Genomic DNA, 24195 nt, shown 5'->3' with positions numbered 1-24195 from the left:
GTTTTGGCTCTATTCTAAATGTTTTGTATAAAGCGTGTCATCATTTCAGCTTCCCCACTGACTATTTTTAACTCTTTTCCACTATTAGTTTTTGCCAAATCTCCAAGACCGCAGCGCATTCGTAATGATAAACCCAGACACTTTGTCAGAGGTTCACGTCCTTTCAGGTGAGGGGATTTCACTCATACTATCCTGTCATGACATAGTGAGTTTTAGCAAATATGTCAAAGTTACATAAGTTACTTTAAGTCACGTTAAGCTAAAATGTGTCTGCTGCCTGCTAGGTAACTGGGAATCATGAAAATACCTCCAAAAGAAAGTAGCTTTCCTAGCTAAATGTTACATTCTGTCATTCAAAAAAACTTTCAAACAGCAAAATAAGCTCTACCTGAAGCTTATGTGCGGCCATGTAGGATGTATAAATACAAGTTGCAAAGAAATGTCAGGAGATATTCATAATTTGCATTCCACCTGCATTCAACAAGGTCCGTGATGAACCAGCAAAGGGCGTGACGACTCTCGTCGTTATTGTGAATGACTGCCTGGGCTTTCCCCGTTCCACCGAAAGGGGAAGTGGGACGGAGGAGTTTTCATTCGTGCTCTGTGACGGCTGCCTCAAAAGCTGCACCCGGCCCGTCCGCCATCGTAATTCTCCACCGTGTGAATGGACCGCTCGCATAAAACAAAAAAGGCAAAACAAAAACAAAACTGTCGTCCGTCGTGTGAATTTGTTGCGCAGCGTCAAGTGAAACTAGTGGAAAAAAGTTGCCAGATAGAAAATGAATGAGAAAGATTTGGTGAAACCAAACGAACGAACATTTATAGAAAGCTGAGAGGACAGCAACATGTTGTGTCTGAAGGTGTAATGGCTGCATGGAGATTCCCACAGGTTGCCGTCTTGAAGTTATCATGGCAGGAAGTTTGTTTGTGTGTGGATATGAGTACATATTTTACTTCTGTGAAGGTAGTTTGTGTTAGAAAAGGAAGAAAGAGAAAAGACCCCACCCAAAGTAATGGTACTTCGCTGGTAAATCTTGAGTAAATATAAGCCTAATTTTAGTTAAAGAATAAAACAGACCATTTTAATTATGTGGACTAAACAAAGGGACAAGCACAATTATTGCTGGAAGTATTCAGCTAAACAGAACCGATATCTTTAAAAAAAAAATACAGCATCCAAATCCTGAGGCTCAAATCCAGATCAGGAAGTAGAAAGACTCTGACAGACAACTTGAAAAGCCAGAGTGACTGAGATTAAAAGGAAGCGCACAGTGGCCAATGCTGAAAAAAAAAAAAAAACGTGGATAAACAGAAGTCAATCACATGTGATGAACTCTGAGCAGCAGTGAGAATAACAAAAACTCACCGTCAGTCAGAATTTCAGACGTCTGTAACCCAACATGTCAGAAAAAAAAGAACAAATCACGTTCGGAGAGTCTGAATAATTTAAGACTTTCTGACTGTTTTTAGCTGATCTTCAGTATGAAGACAGAAAGTAAGAGAGAGAAAAAAAAAACTAGAAATCATTAAAGCCAAGAGAAACATTTGCTGTGCTTGGTGTCTTAAAACAAAAAGTGCATTTAATTTAGAGTAAGTCGTTCTTCTCAAACGAAACAGTTCAACACTAATCAAATCAGTTCAGTTTAACGAAGGAAAATCACATTTTGTCACAACTCATTTACAGATCCTGTGGATGGTGACAGTGTGGGCAGGAAGGACCTCCAGTAGCAGTCAGTTTTGCAAAAAATCAGAAAAAGCCTCTGACTGAAGACAGCAACAGTCTGTAAACATATCACAATATGGCTGACGAACACATCACGATTTAAAGGTTCCGTATCAATATTGATAATTATTTTTCAGCAGTTACGAGGCACGGCGGCGAAACCTGAAACGGCTGCCGTGCCAGTTACTCAACAGGTTGTTGCTAGGCAACCAAAGAGTGAGTGAGTGAGTTGGAGTGAGTGAGTTGATGTCGTTAAAACCTTTCTTATTCCTCAGCCTACGTCTCCCAGAATGCAGCGCGGTTCTGGATTGGAGTTGAGTGAATATTCTATCTATTGATACTGACTACATGTGTATGGTGACATATATAGTTATTGATTTATTGTCCAGCTCTAGTCATACATGACTGTCATGACATGCTAACCGTTACATTTTCAGAGACGGCGTTTCAAAGTAGCATTTCATCGGTTTCTGGCAAGCAGCTCTAATCCAGCTCATTTGTTTTTGCCACTCCTCTTTAAATTTCAGTCTGTTAAACGCACTGTTGGCTCTATGTGAGACACCCCTTAAAGGAAAGTCTGCATCTCTTTTATTACAGCTGTTAGCTAGTTGGCTACAGTCTCCATAACTCAGCCTGGCTCAGCTACCACGTCTTTGAAGTCTGTTGGTGGTTTTAATCATCTACTATTTTCAGCTTAATGAGGTTTGTGTGCTTTAAAATGTAGCACTGCTGCCAAAAAATGTACCTCTAGAAACTCATTGATCAGTTTTAACTCCAGCATCTTCGATTGGAAGCTAGTTAGTTTATAAAGCCACGAATAATCACGCCATTACTAACTGTTGACGGATCAGATCCAGCAAGGACTCAAGAAAAAATAAGAATCGAAACTCTTGAGTTCAGTTTGACTCAGGAGAGTAAAAGTTCAGACTGACTTGATGTCGACGACGTCGTAGAGGTTTTTGAGGAAGTCCGAGTCCAGATGGTTGTGCTCTCCGGTCAGCGTGTGGAAGTAAACGATCACATACTCCTTCACTGTGATGTGATCCATCACATGGATGAAGTACAGCAAGGCCTGAACGGGAAACACAAACGGATTTTTTAAAGCCCTGCTCTGTAAAACATGAAGTGAAGAGACGTTTGGGCCAGTCTGACCCAAAAATGCTTAGAAGACTTTTAAAGAAACCTTTTCGAGGTCAATGAGGGTCACTGGGATGTTTCGTCCAACCACCACCATCACCGTCCTGCCGCATATGTCCACACCTAACAGACAAACAGAAATGTTAAAGAAATTTGCTGGTAAAGTTTTTACCTTCAAGAATTCGCCCGGAAATGTGGCGAGTTCCTGGTGAGCCGTTCAGACCAATCAGGACGTCAGATTGGTTTGTCTGCAGGCATACTTTGGACAGCAAGTTTACAGTAAAACAAATTACACACTATGCACAATCATTCCAGTAAGGTTGTATTTCTTCCATAGAGATCTCACAGTTCACGTTAAAGTTCTACGATCTTTACAGGAAATACGCACAGATCAGAAATACTAAATGCTCTAATTGTGCTAATTGCTAACATAATAACGCTGAACACAGTCTATAAGGTAAACAATTAACATTTATGTCAACTGTTAACATTTGCTTTTTAAGTCTTCTATATAAATTCAATAAATGAATAGATCATTTAGCACTACAACCAATAATAAAACATTGAAGCCTTTTTCTCTCAAACCACAGGCTGGTGGTAAATCAGACACAACTCTGATTTATTTTAAAAGAATCTAGCACAAACAGGATTAATATCTTGTAAAAGATTAATATTATCAAAAAGGAATAAACGAGTTAACAAGCTCTACTGCATGCTTCTCTATAGTTAGATTTATTTGTGCCAATACCTCTTCTCAGTGAAGCAGAGAGAAGCAGGCTATTCATTTGTATTATATTTCATAGTATTATCTCTTCCTGGATTCATTAAACCAGAAGGTATAAACAAATATTTTGCTATTTGAAGTTCTTTAACAGGATTCAGAATTGAGTGAAATCAGGATGAGCAGCTCAGAGCGTTCCTGAAATACGTTATCAGAAACTGGCCACCAAATCCCTGATGTGGTGCATTTCAAGTAATTTATTAGATCGTTTTGTTTTTGTTTGGGGTTTTTTTCCTGAAGAGGAAAACAGACGAGGCAAGAAAATATAATAGGATGTGGCTTTTTTTCCCCCTTTTTTTTTTAAACCAGAGAAGAGCGAACATTAAAAGTTCTGCGCCTGTAACAACATCGCTGCGGAAAAGCCAAGAGTCGGTCAGCGCGAAAACAGGCCGGCCCGGTTATCAGGCACATCAAACCGCCGACCTCATGCTTGAACTTCATGACACATCTGAAACTGTTCGGAGAGCAGAGTTTGCTTAAATCCAATTTGAATGCATGCTTTCTGTTCTCGGGTCGCAGAGCGACCGCGTCTGCAGTCTCACTGAATTCGCCACAAGTCAGTCTGGTTTGACGACAAAAAAGAAACGAAACAAAAGACACTTAGAAAAGTAAAAACAGAGCGTGATGAAGCAACATGCCTCCAATCATTTGGTTTTCATCTAGTTGGACTTCCTGCTCTTTGAAATGTCACAGAAATGCAACGTTTTATGCTGTTTGGTTGCTTTCTCAATAAAAAGTGAAAGAAATTCAGCTTCTACTATAACCATTAAATATTTATTTAAAATGTTTCCTCGTTCAAAAATAATAAGTAAATAAAGATGTCATGTCGAAAAGGAAATCCTACAAGCAGATGCAGGACTGTACAACAACAACAACAACACTGCCTCCTCCTGGTGACGAACAGCAGCTGCACCTTACAGCTGAAGAAACAACAAACTCGGCCGATCTCTAACAAAACCACATTAGAGGCTCTGGACCACAACACACACTGAACACACACTCAACACACACTCAGGTTTCTGACGCTCCGCTCACTGACAGCATGCAGAGGAAAGACACTTTAGTAACTGAGGTTTTGTCTGGATTCGGAGCTCCGTTTCCATTCAACAAAAATGTCAAACAAGATGATTTTAATTTAAGCAGAAGGATCATGTTTGTGTTAGTTTTTTGGGTTTTTTTCAGGGCTCCTATATTTTACATATCTAAATTCAATATTTCTATTAACTTACATTTCTAGATCCTCTTCCAGTATTTTTGATAACTTTCCATTTGAATTGAGGTCGACCCGTCAGGTCCTACTTATGGCTGTCACAATAAGCAATTCATCAACTGATTAATAATTTCCATTGTGATTATTAGTATTACTTTGTAATTCCATTTACAGAGACTCCATAATACATTTTGTGTATGGTTTTGGTTGCAAGTAGTTTCTATTTCCTTCTTATTGTTGTCGTGTTTTATTTTGGATATGTAAAATATCTCCCAGCTAAATGTTCTGTACAGAATTAAAGTTGACTCGTCTTTCATTATTATGCCATATATTATTTTTAAAAATGGTCTAAAAACAACAGTGTTATCGTGACATGCCCAGTCCTGCTACCATTAAGTCACACAATACTGAGACAATTTAAGGTTTTAGCTTCAATCGTTTGTTTCAAAATCCAGAACTCTTGAATTTTTCCCAATCAAATATTCAGGGATCTACACCAAACGTGATTCTTCTCTCAGGTTGGAAACTTCTGAAGGTGTTTTGTGTGAAACTCTGAAATAAGTAGCGATCTGAGAGCTTGTTTGGCATTTTAGACCCCAGTTTAAGAACCTCACAAACAGTTCAACCTGAATGTAAAGCTGTTTATAGAAAGAGCATGCAGAAAAACAACCCTTTACTGATGTGTGGGAATGTTAAAATCAGGGTGCAGTTTGTAAAATCCAAGATAAAGCACCCATCAAATCAAGAAACTTGGCATCTTTGTGTTAGTCTACGACATACAATTTGGGTAAAATACATGGAGGTTTGAAGTTGTAACGTGAAGCAGTTTAAATAGTCTTCAAATGCAAAACATGAAATAATAATTGGCTGCCTAAGGATGTTGCACAGTAGATATTTTTGCTGCTGTACGTAGCCCTCCCCCACCTACCAGTCTGATATAAGGCTTTCAGCGCAGCGACGTCTGACAGATCCTCTGCTCTCGCTCGACATAGCCAGCGACTGTAGCTGCAGGACCCAAACACACACACACAGACAGACAGAAAGAAAAAAAGGTTGCTTTTTGTTACACAGCGAATGTAATGCAACTAAACACCTGTACAGAAACATAAGCCTCCTGTCACATCTGGTAAAACTGAGGCTCTCTGTGAAGCGGTGGCTGAAGCTGGACGGCTTCAAATCATCTCTGCTGCGGTTTGGAGGAAATCAAAGCTCTCCACGCGGCAGGTCACTCAGTTTGATGGTTCTACGTTACGCTGAAAACTCTGGAAGTCCATCTGGGATTCCTTCTGAGGCATTCTTTCTTTTCTACACCTGCTTTTGCACTCAGTAAAGTAATGGTAGCAAAAAATACAAGTATAGATGTGTAGAGAAATGCACCAATCTGTTTTTACTTTTTTTTTTTTAGGCCAATTTTCCAGTTTTCTGTTTGCCAATTTCTTTACAAGGGTTATAAAGCATGCTAACTTAGTATAAACCTTGTTTTATTTCAACAATTAAATATCCCAAAAAACTTGCCATGAAATAAAAACTTCACTAGATGAAAGATGATCATCTCTGTCAGTCCTGTAAAGCGTAGGCCCTTAATATTACTACCGTACATTAAAGAACAAACTGTTTGTTTGTGCGAATTCATTTTTGAGTATCAGAGGCTTTACTTGGTATTTAACCAATCTCCAAGATTCTTCTGATTGGTGCATTAATAGCTCTGTTCCCATTAACCATAGAACTGAAATTACAAAAATAGATTTGCTTAATGGAAACATGGCAGTTTTGAAAGAACTTGTGTTTTGCAGAAAAAGTTTTTCTGAGTTTTCACTCGTACCAAAATTGGTGTATTTCACAAACTGCAACAGAAATGCTTTTTCCGCATCACACATAAATACATCACACGCATCTATAACAGTCTTCAGTGCGGAGGTTGTTATTGTGGGAGGATATCCGAGAGGTGCTTACAAATAAGTCACAGAAACTACAAACAGTGTAAGGAGCTATTTTAAGGGAAACTTTTTCTGTGAAAGCTCGTCAACGGTTTGTTGTTGCTGCTACAGTAGGAAGCTTGTCGGCCGTTCTTCACCGCTGGGCACTTTGTACTCGACTTGGTACCTTCTGTCAGAGTGGCGAAGAGGCAAAGTGACTGCGAGAAAAGCTTACTAGAAAACCGCCAGTGTAAATTACAGCAAAGTTTATCCAATTTACTCTTTTGCGTTTCCAACCTCTGTCTGAATTTGGGAATATTGGCAGCTTTTTGGAAATCTCACAATTAAGACAAGAGTTGCATTTCAAGAGAACAGAGACAGTAATGCTAACCAAGCACTGTTTTAAATTAGTAACAACCTGTTTCACAGTAAATGCTTTCTTACACACACAGTGTGACATCACCTCCAATTATAATACAAATGATTAATGACCAGTCAAGGCAAGAAGACGAGCCAAACTATGAAAAGCTGGTATTTATAGTTTTTCAAAGAAATCTGAATAATCTGTGTTATCGACAGACTTAAGATTTACAAGAACTAGAGATTGATCATAAATCTCTATTATTACATTATTACCTAATGGGATATGTTTAGCTGGAGCCATGCTTTTCAAAAATGTTTCCTTTGCTGGGACTCTTACTTTCTCTGGTGCTGTTTCTGTACGGCTGCCTCAGACATCTGGCCCTGGAGGATCAGCTTCCTCTGCTTGTCCACGTCGCCCTCCATCCGAGCGAAGGCGTGATTCCCCACCTGACCCAAATCCAGCTCCAGGCTCTCCTCTTCATACTCATCTGGACAAAAACAGGTCATACTCCGTTCTATTGCAGGGTTTCTGCAGGTTTCACCAACTCAAATTCAAGACTTAACAGCCATTTAAGACCCATATCTCCACAGAAATGTACAAACTTTGTCCAGACAACTTCTGATAAATTTGCTATCTAGCTAGCGAGGGTGTGTTAGCAGCAAGTTAGCAATAGCCTCAACCGCACAGTCAGAGTGCAACTCAAACTTTTCCCTGACAGACAAGTAACATGACAATTAATAAATATAGAATATACCAGATTAAGTAGTCATATCAAGACAAAATTCACCTTTTTAAAAAAATAAAATTTAGTACATTTTAAGGCCTTAATTTTAGATAACTGGATTTAATACTTTTAAAGAACCATTATGAATGTAATTTAAGACCTATATTTCCATAGAAATGTACAAACTTCGTATGTTAGCAGTGAGTTAGCGGTAGCCTCAATCATCTCGAGACATACTGAGTGCGACTCAAAGTTTTGCCGGACAGGAAACTCCCATGAGAAAAAAAAAATGCACAGAATATACTAAATTAAATCTAAGACCTGTGATTAACACATCAAGAGCCATCTTACTTAAAAAAATAAATAAATTTAAGACATTTTAAGCTCTTACTTTATTTAAGTCTTTTAAGAATGCGCAGATCCTGTGTTGGACCTAAATGAGGCTCCTCACAGAAACAAAACTCCTTTCCACCTAGAGTCTGTTTTCCGTTTATTTCTAAAACACAAACCTGCTTACCTCACTCATGTCAGAATATTTGTGTGTTCTCATTTATTGCAGTACACAGACACAGATGCACATGACATTATTTGTGTGCCATCGGAGTCATGACCTCAGCTGACAGCATCCAGGCACCGCTTCAATCCCTCCTCCCCCCACAGCCACATGTGATGCGAACATTTGATCAGCGCTGACAGAGCCGTGTGTGTGTGTGCGCGTGTGTGTGCGGCTGTTGTTGGGCTTCCTCTGCAGCAAGCCTGCTTGCTTTGGATCCATCTTCTGAAGCCACATCTCCCAACTTTGAAGCTCTGCGCCAGAAGACATCACAGCTCAGGTCAATCGAGACAACAGACTCAAGTTGGAAAACGCACCAGCTCACTGACTGACACAATGGCTTTGGCTTTCACAGTCCAGCTCCCAGAAACCTAACATTTAGAGCGCGTGCAGCTCCAGAGGTCACGCAGATTACCGAGTACATGGAGCTTTGAAGGCCGGAGCGGAGCGGGGGGCTTGGCTGATATTTTGTGCTTCTTTGACTCGCTTCTGTCAGGAGCAAACAGCTGCATATGCACTTTTCCTGGGATAATCGGGATCTATTCTGTCGAGAAAAATTGAAAACTAATGTTTCAGTAGGAGCAGGAGGGTTTCATTCCACTGTGATGCTGCTCCCATAAAGAAACCTTACACGGCTACAAACATGCTCTGCTCTCCCTCAAATCAAACCCGCAACATCTACTCCAGTCAGACTCGTTGCATAAAAACAACTCATATCAAAATCAAAGTCATATTTCGCCTTAATCTTTGTAAATAATAATGCTAACCAGTGAGATTCAATTTGCCACAAAACAAAGATGCTAGTAGCATCAGAACCGTCTAGCGATGGGTCCTAAATGATGTAACATTGAAATTTGTAACGCACCACATTCCTGGTTGCTAAAGTTTATATTTCTATCTTATTTTCTGCTTATAGATAAAGCAAGTGAAGGATCTAGTACTTAAACTAAATATATGTGCTCTGTTTCTGTTGTTTTTGCTACATTTTTCATGTTGGCATAGTTTCACAGATAAAAGCATAGAAGAAAGAAGAATCTAAAATTGTGACATGTATTTGTTTATGACCACAGGGGGCGCTAGAACCTTGGATCAACTCTTTTTTTAAAACTTTAATATCTTAAAATGTTTGCAGTAAGAAAACTTTTGTTAATACCAATAAATTTGTATGTTTTACTAATAACAATAAAATGCTGTTAATTATGTGAGTGGAGGACGACGTCAGAGGCTCAAATTCAAAAGAACTTTATTGATCCCAAAAGGAAATTAAAAGAATATTCAGCCTGTTTCATCTTGATCACTTTTGACCAGTGATTTGCAGAATAATACAGAATAATCTGATATTTTTCCTCCAATCACTAAATGCATTAAAGCTTAAAACCTCCACAATTTTATGTGTAGAAACCCATAACCCAACAACACAGACTTTAAAGCACTTTTTTTTATATTTTATTTTAATAAAAACCAGATAGAGTTGCTTTCATGGATGAGTATAATCTTGTGATTTATTTTTATTGGATTCAAAAACCTCAAACTACCCAAAAATCTGCGGCAGATTTATTCTTCTGTGTGCGGTAAGACTTGGGAGAAAAAAGTTGAAATTCATCCAGAACTAGCGGCTCGTTACTCAAAAAAAACCAACCAGAAAACGCTACCAACCAGAAAAAGCCCCATCAGTGAATCTCTCCATCTTTTCATTGAACTTTTTTTTATTTTTAGAATAGAGTATCTAAAAACACATCCTCATTTTCAGATATCTCTCTTATGCGCTTCTTGTCTTTAAATAATCTCCACTTGTCTGCTAAACCATCATTAAAGCTATTTTAGAACCGAGTTCTCTTTCTCAGAACTTTATCTTCAGGAGATTATAAGAACAAGATGATGAGCCCAAAAGAACTGGACTACATTTTGGTTTTTAGCCACAAAAAAAAAAAAGTCCAAAGGTCACAAATGATCTGGATATTCAACCTCAAAGTTTCATAAATGCAGGTTTCTAAAGTTAGACTCTTACTGATAATTACGGTTTTCGATGAACGCAGTTCTGACTTCACTTCTGCTCACTCGGCTTCATGCAGGAAACAGGAGGTTTGGTTCCAGCTGCATCTGCGTGAGATTTGTTGCCACTGTCTGACTGACAACAAATTGCTTCCACACTTCATCTAACATTTCTAACCCATTAGCTGTTGATGTTGTCACTAATTTCTGTTTTTTTTTTGTTGTTTTTTTTAACCCAAAATAAAAAAAAGCCTACATCTGTAACATAAAAAAAAAAATGTTTCTCTTGAGAGGGAAGACTGGAAGCGAGAAAAATATCAAATGGTGCATGCGTCTGCTTGTTTTGCTGACTTTTAAGCCAAAAGGAAACGAATGTTTAATCTGATTTCGTTTCCCCAAACTTGATACCGGCCGCCTGAAAAATAACGTTTTTTTTGGTTTTTTTTCCAAGCGGATTGTTCTCCTCCAACGATGGGAGAACGTACCTTCCAGGCTGCCTGGCTTCTCCGCGATGCGGATCTGTCTCTCTGGAACCACGGGCTCGCCCTCCGAGTTGCCAATGTCAGCCGGGATGAGAGGAAGGCAGCGCCTCTCCTCTTCCTCGGAGCGAGGGTAGTACAGCGGGAGAAGCTTCTTGTGCACAGACTAAAAAACACAACACATTCATCTCAGTGCTTTTTGTTTAGTTTTTTCAGGTATTTACAGACATTTCAGAGAGAACCGTTAAGAGTTTTTCGTAAGATCGTCTAATGTTATTCACCACCTTTAGAAAAAAAGATGATTCTAACAAAGTGCTTCAATTCAAAAATACTTGATTTATCCCAAAAGGGCAATTAAATGTTGTTGTAACTCTTATAATCCAAGTATTTTTAGAGAGTTAACGTAGATGGTGACGCCGTGGACAGGAAGGAGAACCAGTAGCAGTCAGTCTCACATCAAATCTGAAGCGGCTTCTGACTGAAGACTATTAAGACCTGCAAACTGCTCAATTTCCAAACAATATCACACAGTAGTACGTAGAAGACAACTGTACAAAACAACTTTCTGAGAGCTTTTCTCGCCTTCATTCGCAATTCAACAATTATCGCATTTGTTTAGCATAAATTTTGCCTCATATCTTCTGATTTCAGTCGGCCCTGACTAGCAGTCGGGACTGAATCTTTATCTTGTCAGAAACTTTTCCATTTTCCGCTTCCTACGCTAGCTTGAGGAGCATTTCATAATATTTGATAATAATGACTCAAAAACATTACATTTTATAATAAAAATTATCAGATGCATTTTCTTTTCTCAACTTCCCTCCAGTTCTCTGAACGACCACTTTGAAAAACACTGTCCTGGATGACACTGTCAGTTGAACTGCTAATCCCCCTCATTTGCTTTTGCTGCTCCTTTCTGGCTGTGTGGTTAAAAAACCAAACAGAGAGATGTTGGAGTTGAGGATATGATCAGTGGAAGAGATGGTTTAAACTTCCTCCATGAAGCCTCCTTTTTCAACTCTTCCTGGATTTGGGGTCAAAGTTCAGGTACTATTTCAGCTTTTGACATGCTAATTTGCTACTCCGAGTTGTAAAACCAACACCTTGTTGATACGGAAACGCATCATATAAAAGGTAAAGACAAAGCAAATATCCCACCATCTGCACAGCATCCAAAAATGGAAGGAATAATTGTCAAAAAAAAAAAACAGCAGCATTGCCTCAACCAAAACAAAAACGATGAACAATAATTTACAGAGTCACTCCAACATGCTGACACCGTGTTTGAACATTTAAACGTAAACCAAACACAATTTCTGACACAGATTTTTATTGAATGCACTTTCTTCTAGTGTTAGTGAATAATTCTGTAGCGTTGGTAAGTATCGGTGTGATACCGACCTCCTCTGTGTCCGACACTGCGAACACCACCGTGTCGATGCTGTTTCCATGGATCTCCAGGAAACGGCGCACTGTTCCTGTAAACACGGCAAACCAAAAGAACACGGTTGTTACTGGACGTATTGATGAGATCGGTACACCAAACGAAGCTCCCGCATCAAAACTTAACATTTGTTGCAGCTTGGGTCACCATCGTTAAATACCCATCACAACATACATTGATACTTGTTCACATAGGTGTTTTAAAGTGAAACTGTTACAAAGTCTATCAGTAATTCTGGTTGTAATGGATGTTTGGACAAATATACCTAGAGGTCAGACCAAGCAACGCCTAGAAGAATTGCAAAAAACCACAACTAGAAGTGGAGAGAGAGGCTTTGAGGAAAACTGTGTTACTTGCCGACATGTTTTTTTGGAATCGGTCCAAAAGTCTGATATGAAATCTAAAAGTTTCTGCCATTCTTGTTGGGGTTAGAGAGGCCTGAGGAGTCGCAGTTGAATTACCAGATTAATACTGCCAACAAGGTGAACTAACATTAGCTTTACTTAGGAACATAGATGTTGTTCGGCTGAAACTAGACTGCTAATTGCTGTTCCCATCCAATTCTTTGTCCAATTCTCATGAGAATTTTGAGAAGAAAAAAGAAGGTGTGTTTCTATCTACTGGTTAGGAGCGAATCAACTGGGCTGCACAAGGCGTGATTTTGTCAAATGTAGACTCTATGCATCGCGGTAATAACGGTAGCAGTTACAAGCTAGCATGACCACACATCTCTGAGTTTTGTGCCCCTGGTAAGGCAGAGGCTCACCAGTGAAAGGGAGCGTTTGGTTATTTGGTAAATGTGTTTCCATCTCCCATTAAGCGAATCAAATCTTTTTCAGAAAAGCCAAAAAACCACCTCAAGTTAGCGTTAAAAACGTTTTTTGTGAAATTGAGGAAGTTATTTTGAATTTTACCATTTTAAATCAACCTTTTTTAATGCAATACTTCAAAATGACATAAAAACTGTTGACGAAAACACTGCTAACGTTAAGCTAACAGTGTTTCACTGCTGTGAACATTTTCAGTCTGAGTTAATTTAGATCCCCACAAGCAGACAAAACATTCATTGTGGAGTTGACTAGCATGTTAGCTTTTAGCACCCAGATGTTTTCTTTCCTTTCCACTGAGCTCAAAGTCACATGACTTCTTTCCTTGACAGCTAACAGAACTAATACCAGCAGCTTGTCACCGATTCACTCAATCCAGTGAGGAATGTATTGTTGCTGCTGGCAGGTAGTGGTTGTAGTTCTTGGGTGTGGTTCCTTTTAAACTTTTACTTTCCATTTCCTCTGTCGCAACATGTCTGTTACGCTAGCACAGAGTAAAAGAAGAGAAGAGTCTGCGTTTTCCTCAGAGCCTTAAGAGACAAACGCCTCTTGATGGGCCTTACTGAAAGCGATGTGTGCAGCGTCCTCCAGTGGATAGCCTCTTTTGGTTGTGGTCAGCACACAGAAGCCGACAGACGCCATCGACTGTTCTCTGAGAGGGATAGAAGAAAAGAACAAAAACATTTTCATGGGTTTGTTTGCAAAAGAAAAAAATCGAATTGCAATCAAACCTCAGGGACATGTTTAATTCAAGATAGTGATATGTAATGTAAGCAGGCAAATATTAGGAATACAGCATGGTTAGACTTGGGACTTAGTCCACACAGCTGGATATCTGGGAAGTCTTATGATTTTTATGGGATTTGGCCTTTCATCCACATGTAAACTCTGTTTACCGTCATAAAAACGATTGTTCATAAAAACTGCGACTGAAGTGGAAATTTGAAAATCCTCCTTATTTGCATGGACACTGGAAACCGCAGACTCAGAGGCTGCATGACACTCCAGATGCTTTTTGCCTGTTTTTACAGGCCCAACATGGAGGCGCACTGCTGTTCAACCTCCATATATCCCAATCGATGGCGTCCAAATCGACACCGTCTTGACTTTTACTAATGTTAGAATAATAAAATGTCGTTTAACCTCTCTGTCTGGACACACAAATTAATCTCCTGGCGCCATGTTTCATTCCTAACAGGAAGTTGTGGTTGTTTTGGAGGATTGTGATTGACTGGCACAGGTTTTAGCTTTGCACTACACCGCCCCCTATGGGTTTGGCATGTTTAAAACAACGTTCGGTTGTGTAATTCAGTGGGTTTGTGTGGATGAACACTTTTCCTAAACCAATCCAGTGTGTATGATGTTATTTTTTCAAACAATGTGGCAGACATATTCACTTTTATAAATATCCAGCTACATGTGTAGAAAGCCTAAGATTCTCATTTAGTAAAAACTAAAGGGATTTTAAAACTAGCTAAGTTTAAAAGGTTGTGTTTTTCTGAAAAGAGGAAACGTCTGAGTAGCTTTTTACTTTCTAACGTTCTAATTTCTAAACTTTCTAAGTTTATTGTCCTTTCACTTTGACTTTAAAAGCCAAAACAGCTGCAGATTTGATTAATGATCCAACACTTTAATTATATTGTTTCTGGAAGAACTAGATTTGCTTTCTTTAAAAAAAAGAAAGAAAAAAAGCATGTTTATCGCACCAGGTCACATCTGTAAGGAAAGAAATGTTCAACAAAAGTGAAGAACTGGACATCACTCAGGGTTGTTTCCCAGCCAGATGGAACCAGAGAGTGTGTTTGCGGGTGTGAAGAAGCTGGTCCGGATCAGACGGACTGAGTGGCCGATTTAACTGCTGGGTCTTACGCTGCCAGCTGCATGACGTTCCTGTAGCAGCTGAACAGAGAGCTCTCCGCTGCAGTCCTGTATTTGGCTTTGTACTTCGGTCCCACCGTGTGGATGATGAACCGTGCCGCCAGGTTGAAGCCTTTGGTCAGCTTGGCCTCGCCTGTCCGACATCCTGCACACAAAATACACCAGGTAGAACTTCTGCTTCACAAAAATACAGGGATTCACTGTTCTCACTTCTGATACCGACACCGATATCTGAGGTTTGGTATCGGCCGATAACGATCTGATACAGGAAAGCAGTGCTAAATTGGCTTAAAAGGTTCTTTTTTTTAAAAAAATACACAGAAATAAATAATTATTCTTACTATTTGATAACTCTGCACCAGTACAACACAATTAAATACACCAATAGCTTCACAAGCCTGGTGAAACATGTAAAAATAACACAACTTTAATCTGTTCAGTCACTGCAATTAGGAGTATAACACCCAATGTAAAATAAATAATAAAGCATGCCGTCGCTCAGAGCACAAAGCATAGAATTAGACTGAATAGATCGGCCCTTAGGGATCAGTCACATTTTCAACGATACCTGATCTGGAATTTTTAAAAATATCGGGATCGATAACAATATTAATATCAGATCAGTGCATCTATTTTGTGTTGGTCTATCACATGAAACCTTAACATGACTAAAATAAGCTCTCCTGGCCTCTATAGGTACAAATCTCCATATGAAACTTTTGCCTCTTTGTCTCCTGGCTCTTGATTTATTTTTATCCTCTCTGTTGCTCTTCCCTTCGGCTCTACCTTTGAGTTTCACGAGTTCTTCCCTCAGTTCAGGCCCGGCGAGCTGATGGATGCCGTCCGACACTGGATTCTTGTCGTTCAGCGACTCGTTGCTGGTGTTCACAATGGCAGTGCAGTTCAGCAGGGCAACGTCCCCGGTGCTGTCGCAGAGAAGAGAAGAAAAAAAAATGAAACAGTCGTTTAGACTTCCTTTAGACAGTCAAGGCGTGAAGATTTAGTCTATCCTGACCAAAGGATTATTAAACATGATTGAAAAATGATTGCAGAGGGAGAAAAAACAAGTTTGCCTGGGGTATACTAAATTGATTTCAAGAGGTACAAACAGTTCTGATTTAATGATTGCACACCTTCGTAGTGGACATGAACTCAACGTTAAGTATGGGCTTTTAATGGTGCATTTTCCCAGCTATTTTTCCACCGAGTGATGACTGTGAAAGACACACTTTCACTGATTTTTCCAGTCTAAAGTTAGGTTCACAATGTCACATTTATTGTGTTTCTTTCTCTAATCCACAAACACTACAAGGCTCAAATATATGTGTACACTCACAATGATGACTTTATTAGGGGTGTCCCGATACAAATCTTTAACCAATATTGACCCGATACGATATCAGCACAAATCATACATACTTTTATTACTTGTTTTGTAGCGTGGAATGGTAGAACAGGCTTCAAAAAGTGGTGCTACTCAAAAGGAGAACAGTAGTTAACAGAAACAGGTATGAGAACAACTGACCCGTTTATTATTAATCAGTGGGTCTGTGTTGACTCTGAGCAGTAAATAGCTCCAAAGAGAGAAACCCCCCCAAAGAGGTTAAGTGTCATACAGGCCAAATGTCATCACTAATGACGTCGCATTCAACCATCTACACAGTTCATTAGGTAAACTATTCCTCATTTAACTGCTTACTTTGTAAATCAGGGGCAAACATATAGAGAAAACCTATTGAGCTGACAGACCCTGCAAATACAGCAGTGGAGATTAAGCGTTTGTGTAAATGTTGCAGTTTTCTAATCACACTCTGGCCCCCTGTGTTCTCCAAACGGTCGTTGTAAGCAGCAGGAGGAATCCGTCCCGTTGACCTCACAAAGAGCCGCGACACATAAGCTCATCTTAAGCGGTCACAAGCTAAAAGGTGCCACCGCCCGCGGGCCGCTGGTTGCTGAACTCTGGTCATGTTACTGGAGCAGGAATGTGCCTCCTCCTGGTGGGGGCCGCTGCAACAACAAGGCTCCTACAGACAAGCTGCTGCAACAGGCAGCAAGTCAGTCAGGCCCCGGGGACATGATGCGGTCGTCCTTAAAGTCTTTAAAGTTTAGAATCGTCCATTGATTCTAAACCGGTCTGTGTGAAACATGGAGAGGTACTTTACACTTCTCACACACACTCTGGCATAATCTAATCGAGTTAGTATTGGTGAAATGGCTGCCTCAAACTGTAGGAGTGTGGGAAAATGTTTGGCCCCTTATACATTTCTTCTGTCTTTTTTCAGATAACGACGTAGACAAGGTCGTCGGATTGCACTAAGGACAACACTCTTTGGTGTGGAAGTTGCTACCAAAGCTCAAAGTTAGCCATTTCCGATGAAATCCGATAAATCACAAAAGCTGCAACAGCTGCAGAAAAGGAAATATTGTTTTCTTTGGAAGCACCTCAAGCAAGAGAGCGAGATTTCCAGGACATCCCAGGAAAGTCTGAAGGTAAACGGCGCCGTTGTTCTGCCCATGGGGGAATCACACACGCAGTACACGCAGGGGCCACCAAAAATGTCAGGCTTGTGAAAAATCATCATAAATGTATCCAAACCCTGTCAATGGATTCAATACAAAAGTAGTTTTTTCTTCTTTTCTTTTTTTTTACTTGAGGAAAAGATGAATCTCCCGTTTCTCCTTGGTGACGCCCGTCCCAGTGGTCCGTTTGATTTAATCTCATGTTTTGGCCAGAACCCGGCTTGCTGACGCTCAGAGCAGCAGCGTTGTTTCCGCGCTCCCAAACGGAGCCGAGTACACATCCCCATTTTGAGCCAGAGCTTTCAAAGCACACGCCTCAAATTATTGTTCACCCACATAGACTTGTGCGCCCAGATCAGTCTCACTGCAAGCTGCGTAGATCGGTCCCGGTGCGCTCACGTTGGCAGCAAAAATATAACATGAACGACTGCAGCTAATGATTATTTTAGTAATCAAGTATTATACTGATTATTCTGATGATGAATCAAGTATAAAAAATGTCACATTCTGCAGATTTTTTATTTAACCACTTAAACTTATTTCATACAATATTGCAAATTTAGTGAAAACAATATCAGTTCCTTATGTAACAAGTATCCTGAATAAACCTTTTTAATTATTTTCCTTTTTTTAAAGAGCACCATTTTTGTTTATGGGGCTAAGTTTGCTGTGACATGCAGCCGCAGCCACACCGTTACCTAAACAGGACTGAGAAAGAAGTCGTAAGCAGCTCATTGTCACTTTTATCACAATTAAAAAATACCACAAAATATGATGAAATTTTAAAATCCATGTCACTCGGCCCTGACTGCTACCATCTTGTCCTTGCTTTTAAAATAGGAAGTCATGTTTATAGAGATCCCTCTCTCACACTCAGTGTGACATCAGCCCTGCGACCGTTCATGGCAGGAAGACTAAAATATTTTTGGAGCAGTGCTACAAATGATTGCGAAATGCTGCGTCTTCCTGTCAAAGATTTAAAAGCTGGAACTGACTTCGAAACATCCGCTAGGTGCATGGTACGAAAACAATTTGGTCCAGTAGTTTGTATTCAGCATGTCACAGAGAACTGCAGGAGTTATGCAAAAACAAGATTAACAGTAGAAATGGTCCTATGAATTTGTTGCATTTGCTTCTGAAAATCTTTCAACCTTATGAATTGCTTAATTATTTGTTCTTTGATACAGCATATAAATGCTAAAACACTTTTAAAACAATGCTAATATTAAGCATTACCAGAGACATGGCGACAATACAGATACTTCTGTTATCTGCATTTGCAATGTGGCTCAGCGACCGTGACGAGTCCAATCTGTTAAAAGCATGTCTCTATCAACCTCTTGTGAGGATTTCTGCTCCGTTGTGTCCAATCACAAAGGCCTGGATTGAGATGGTTGAACAATAACGTCAGTGTGAAAAAAGCCTAATCGTGACCCAGGATCAAAGTGCTGACAGGACAGATGATGTGGCTGGTGTTGGTCTCCAAGATTATTCAGGCCAACGACAACAACTGCGTAGTGCCTGGTTGAAATATCTTCTCACAATTTGTCATCGAAGAAACACCTAGAAAACATTTTATTGCCAATTTATTTTTGAAATGTATGCTTCCATTTTCTTCTATCTCATACTGATGTCTTGCTTTATGTTTCCCTTTGTTATACAATACTAATAAGTTCATAAAAGAAATTGAGTCTATAATATGACAAAGTGTGAAAAATATTAATGTGAATCTTTCGGTGTCTAGCTATTCGATTGGATTCGATTATGATATCTAGGGTCACGATTCGATTACAACGATTTTTGATTCTGAAATTTTTTTATCCAGAAACGACTTTTAATTCAGGAACCAATTTTTCTTCTCCAACAGTTTAGAGATTCTGTTTCTTTTCCTCTTGTCTTTAACTGACCAGAGGAAAAGATGACGTAAACAAACAGAACATTAATTTAAAATCATTTTACATAGCTCCATTATGTGTCGAATTCCATCAGTAACTTAAATGATCAGTATGAGGCTAACTTAGCCGTCTGTTTTCCTTAAATAACAATAATAAAAAAACAACTATCAAAAAATTATTCTAAATATAATTTTACAAAAAATGAGGCGGACAAAAATCGATTTCGGAGTATTTTGAATGAATTCAGAATTCCCATTAAGATGGAAATGTGATTCTCTATAGAATCTGTTTCTTTCTGCGCCTCTGGTGAAAAAGTTTATGGGGACGAATATTTTTACTTTACTCTGTAAACAGATTCAGAAATAGAAGCAACAACTCCATAAAGAGTATTTTCGCTCTTACAGAATGACCTAAACTGAGGCTGGAAAACATAACAGCTCATATTAAAGGAAAAAGAAGAAGAAGAATTTTTTGTATTTCTGCACTCTGCAGCGAGAGCGTGAAGAAACACAGGAGTGACTCACTAGAGGATGATCTTGCGGTTGATGTCCGGTCTGAAAGGGAAGGGCGAGGGAAAGGCCTCGTGGCCGAGCGGGCCGTCCCCCTGGTCCAGCGGCGTCTCCTTGGCTTCCTCACTCGGCTGCTGTTGCCACACCGGAAGGGACTGGATATCCACAAACTGGGAGCGAGCCCCCAGAGGATCCATCCCACCGACCGGCGCTAGAAGCTCGCGCGGCGTCTCAGAGGAGCTGCGAAGCACATGGAGCGGTCACCGTAGTGCTAACCACGCCGCTCAGTGACTTATGATCCACATGCCTGTTTTGTTAAACGTCAAAGTCCATTAAAATAAGTCTTAAATCGTTTATCTTCACCTGTACTGCCAGAACTTTTACCTTAAGGCCTAAACTATCCATTTTTGCTAAAAATGTTTGCGTGTGCTTCTTTTTTTTCCCTATTTCTATCACTCCATCAAACTAAAAAGAATGAAAAATTACAACCTAAATACGAGTCATATGGAATAAGAATGTAAACGTAGTTACTGTTAATTTTACCAATTGGACACATGTTTCTACTCTAAACCAAGATCTGCATTAAATCTTATAAGAGCAGATCCAAAATGTGGAGCATGCCTGACCCTGACGGCGCAGCACCAAGAAAAAGAAGAAAATAGTCAAATGAAGTTTGATATGAGTGGGGAGGGAATGCTTGTTTATTAAAGTGATAGAAGACTAGCTTGAAGCAATTGGAAGAATGTGATCTGGTGTGACCAGTGATGGCGTAGTTACTTTGGAAAAGTAACTTTAATCGGATTACTAATTACTCCTTGAAAAAGTAACTTAGTTAGATTAATGATAACTTGATTTGGAAAGTAACTAAGTTACATTGAAAGTAACTTTTTTAGTTACTTTCAGCAGCTGCTAACAACAACGCTGTGAAAATTACATTGATCTTACAAAACTTCATTGTAAGTTATTTTATAATGTTAACATCAACAAAGTGTCTCCACTTATAAGGTTGAACTGAAGAGGAGATTGTTTAAAGGTTACAACAATACAAAAAAAAACTTTTGTAATTTGTGCGTGATTTTGTCTGGAAAACTCTAAATAGGATTTTAGACCCCCCCCTCCCTCCTCTCTCCCCTCCCCCAGAGGAAATAGAAATAAATTACAAAAGAAAATAGTAACGCAAAGTGATTTCGATAAGTAGTTGTAGTCTGACTACTGGATTTGAAATAGCAACGCGTCAGATTACTCCTTACTGAAAAAAGTGGTCCGACGTCAGTAACCACTGGGCAGGTGTTGCTCAGATCAAGTTCTGTTGATCTGCTAAATCTAAAGGACGACTCTACTTATTAATATAATCCAAACTACTGAAGCATCGTCTGTATTTGTTTGCCTCAGATGAGCTTTACAGAGTTTCTGTATATAAAATCGTATTAAACTGCACAACAAGTGGACTCTGTTTTCTACTCAAGTGACTTGAGACGCTTTTGTTGCGAGTTTTGTTCTTAGTTGTGCGATTTAAAAATATCCGTGAGTGTGCTGGTATTTTGGAATATCTTTGTAACAATAAAAATAATTTCCTTTCATCCTTACTTTACAAAAAACAAAGACCTTCACCGTTTTGTTGCACTGAAGCATGAAGCAAAGCAGCAATTGCATTCAAAATAATTCTACATGTACACATCTGTGCTGCCTCGTCACTTTTGTCTCATCTGGCCACTTCCTTCAGTAACGAGTAATCTAACACGTTACCATTCCAAATCCAGTAATCAGCCTTATCCAAATCACTGTGCGTTACTATTTTAGTAATTTTATTTCCTCTCCTTGGGGAGTGACCGCCATTTCTACATTTATCAGCTGAACAGAAACATAAACAATGGAGGGAGGAGGGAGATGCGCATTTTGTTGCTGGAAAATCAGAAACTATTTTCAGTTTCTGCCTCGTCCGATTATTATAAGACGAGAAGAAAGAAAAAGGCATGCTGTGGGGTCGATTCTCCGTGTGCATGGCTGATTTCTCTCTGGGTACTCCGGCTTCCTTCCACAGTCCAAAAACATGGCTGCGGGGTTGACTAGTCTCACTTAACAGATTACAAATGATTTGTGCCTGAGGTGGAGGTCCACCTTTTATCAGAATAACAACCCAAACAGAGCTGATGCGTGATGGCATCGATCACAGACCATAAACCCAACTGAAAATCTGAGGACTTGAAAATAGATTTTAAAGAAGCTCTCCTTCCAGCCTGACGGAGCCTGAGCTATTATTGCGAAGAAGAAAACTAGACGAGTATTTCTGGTATAGGCACATCCCTAAAGATCCGGGAAGGCCGAACACCAATTTATTCGACTATTTTTGGGGATTTTACTTGCAATACTTGTTGAAAAGCACCGATCGTTTTCACTTTGATACACATCGTCGCATCCTGATATTTAAAAGTTACAAATGTGAGAGGATTCAAAAGGCTATGGTTAATTTTTTTTTTTTTTTACTAGATTTTTATCATTTTAATTGTTGTCGTCGTTTTGCGTCTTTTAAAATAGTTACAATTAGGGAAGGTTTTAGGTTACAATCAAATTTAATTTGCAACGTTACTTTGCAATTACAGCTAATTAAATCTAGGCTAATACAATACCAAAGAAATTAGCCAAAAAAACAAAACAACAACAAAAAAGCAGGAATTTATCCTTACATTTCTAAAAGGTTATAGCTTCGTGTCCATTTTCTGTAATGAATTTTTGAGAGAGCAGGCCTCGAAGTAAATGAACCAATCAGAACTCTCTATATTAGTAAATATTAATAATTAATTACTGTCTCAAAATGCTGTAGTTTACACTTAATTATTCAGAGATAAAAAGCAATATTTCTGAAACATTTAGCATTGCTGTCCAGCTGAATCAGCAGACACCGTGTCCACGCTAAAAAAAAAAAGTATATATAATAAAAATGCATAGAAATATTTAACCAATACCTTAAAAGCTCAGGCGGGACTGTTTTTACGTTGAGTCGTCATTTTATTAAAGAAATTGACTCCAACAGCAAGAGAAACTGAGCTAAAAAGTCCCCTTCACCATGGTTCACTCACTTAGCAATCATGTTAGTAGCAGAATGACGCTACGACGTACAGCGAAGCCGCAGCGTACCAATAACATCCGGTTTGGAAATTTCAAATTAAAAGTGATCAAATCGCAAAAAAGAACCAGTGAGTTTGTTTTCATTTTTGATTTCCAATCTTTTTTTTTTATTTCCCCCGTGAAATTTGTCGGTCTAAATATATTTTCCGTCTATAAATATATTTCAATATGTTTATGTTGAAATATATTTTCAACAAATACATTTTCTGTCTGGAAAATACATAGAACATCAAGGGTTGTGGGGAAAAAAACAGAAAAAGATCATCTTATTTTTTTGTAATAAAGCTATTTCCCATACTGCTAAATTATTGTAACATATAATTTCTACAGAAATGTAATTTATAACATTTAATTTGATCTTTTGAACTTCAACTTGTCCCTTTAAAAGCATTTGGATTGACTTTATAGTTCTTGTATTATGACTTTTCATATCTGGAGATATTTCTAAGCAGACGAATATGAAGAAAGAAGTATGCAGTATGCAGCAAAGGTTTTCTTTTTGTTTTTTTCCCCCTTGGTACCTCAGGAAAGAAACATACATTGCATTAAAGAATGGGAGAAGATAGTTCAGTTTAAGCAAGAAAAAATAAATGTGTGTGAAAAACAGGGAGAATAAGACATGTAGGGCAGCAGAGATTAATAAGGAATTGCAGACAGAGAGTGGATTGACATGAATTTTGTGACAAACTGATAGCTGATCAACGCTGTGTTTTATTTTGTTCACATTACCAATGCGCTTTCCGGTACAGATCGTGTTTATTTGTCGTGTGTTTGACTCGTTTGTTAGTCAGTTGTGAATCAGCTGACCAGTACACACAAGCACTTCCGTTGTAGTTGTACTGGAACTTGTGGGGAAAACAATGTAACTTTTTTCACAGCATAGCTACGAATCCAAGCCAAGAACTACTCACGAATAAAATATGTCCTCAAAAACTAGCATGCGATAAATATATTTCCTTTATTTTCTCACAACGGTGACGTCATAAAGTTTGTCCCGGTGTCGCAGGCAAAAGCAAAAGATCGAGCATAATTGACAACCATAAAAGCACACACGAATACGGTAACCTCTGCATCACAGTATGTCTAGAATCATCAATCCTCGTGTACTGTAATATTT

At 39.0% G+C, this 24195-nt stretch overlaps 1 protein-coding gene across 2 annotated transcripts in view; it reads right to left on the bottom strand.

Annotated features, from left to right (window-relative positions):
- The window catches only part of gdap2 (ganglioside induced differentiation associated protein 2), a 35067-nt gene extending 12011 nt beyond the window's left edge, over positions 1–23056 (bottom strand). The window contains exons 1-11 of one of the 2 annotated variants that reach the window (XM_028023327.1): positions 22916–23056; positions 19968–20192; positions 15815–15954; positions 15020–15173; positions 13714–13802; positions 12281–12357; positions 10886–11045; positions 7468–7618; positions 5780–5856; positions 2907–2983; positions 2656–2795 (exon numbers count right to left, since the gene is read on the bottom strand). In XM_028023327.1, coding sequence (XP_027879128.1) covers positions 2656–2795; positions 2907–2983; positions 5780–5856; positions 7468–7618; positions 10886–11045; positions 12281–12357; positions 13714–13802; positions 15020–15173; positions 15815–15954; positions 19968–20149 — 1247 coding nt within the window. In that variant the 5' untranslated portion in view covers positions 20150–20192; positions 22916–23056. Of the gene's footprint in view, positions 1–2655; positions 2796–2906; positions 2984–5779; positions 5857–7467; positions 7619–10885; positions 11046–12280; positions 12358–13713; positions 13803–15019; positions 15174–15814; positions 15955–19967; positions 20211–22915 lie in introns of those variants that run through there. The other variant, XM_028023328.1, reaches the window with a different exon arrangement.
- Between the last annotated feature and the right edge of the window lie 1139 nt (positions 23057–24195).

This window comes from Xiphophorus couchianus, chromosome 7 (genome assembly GCF_001444195.1).
Source record: "Xiphophorus couchianus chromosome 7, X_couchianus-1.0, whole genome shotgun sequence".
In the NCBI taxonomy this organism is placed as follows: Eukaryota; Metazoa; Chordata; class Actinopteri; order Cyprinodontiformes; family Poeciliidae; genus Xiphophorus; species Xiphophorus couchianus.
The sequence above is the reverse complement of the archived record's forward strand: the minus strand, read 5'-3'. Positions and strand labels throughout refer to the sequence as shown.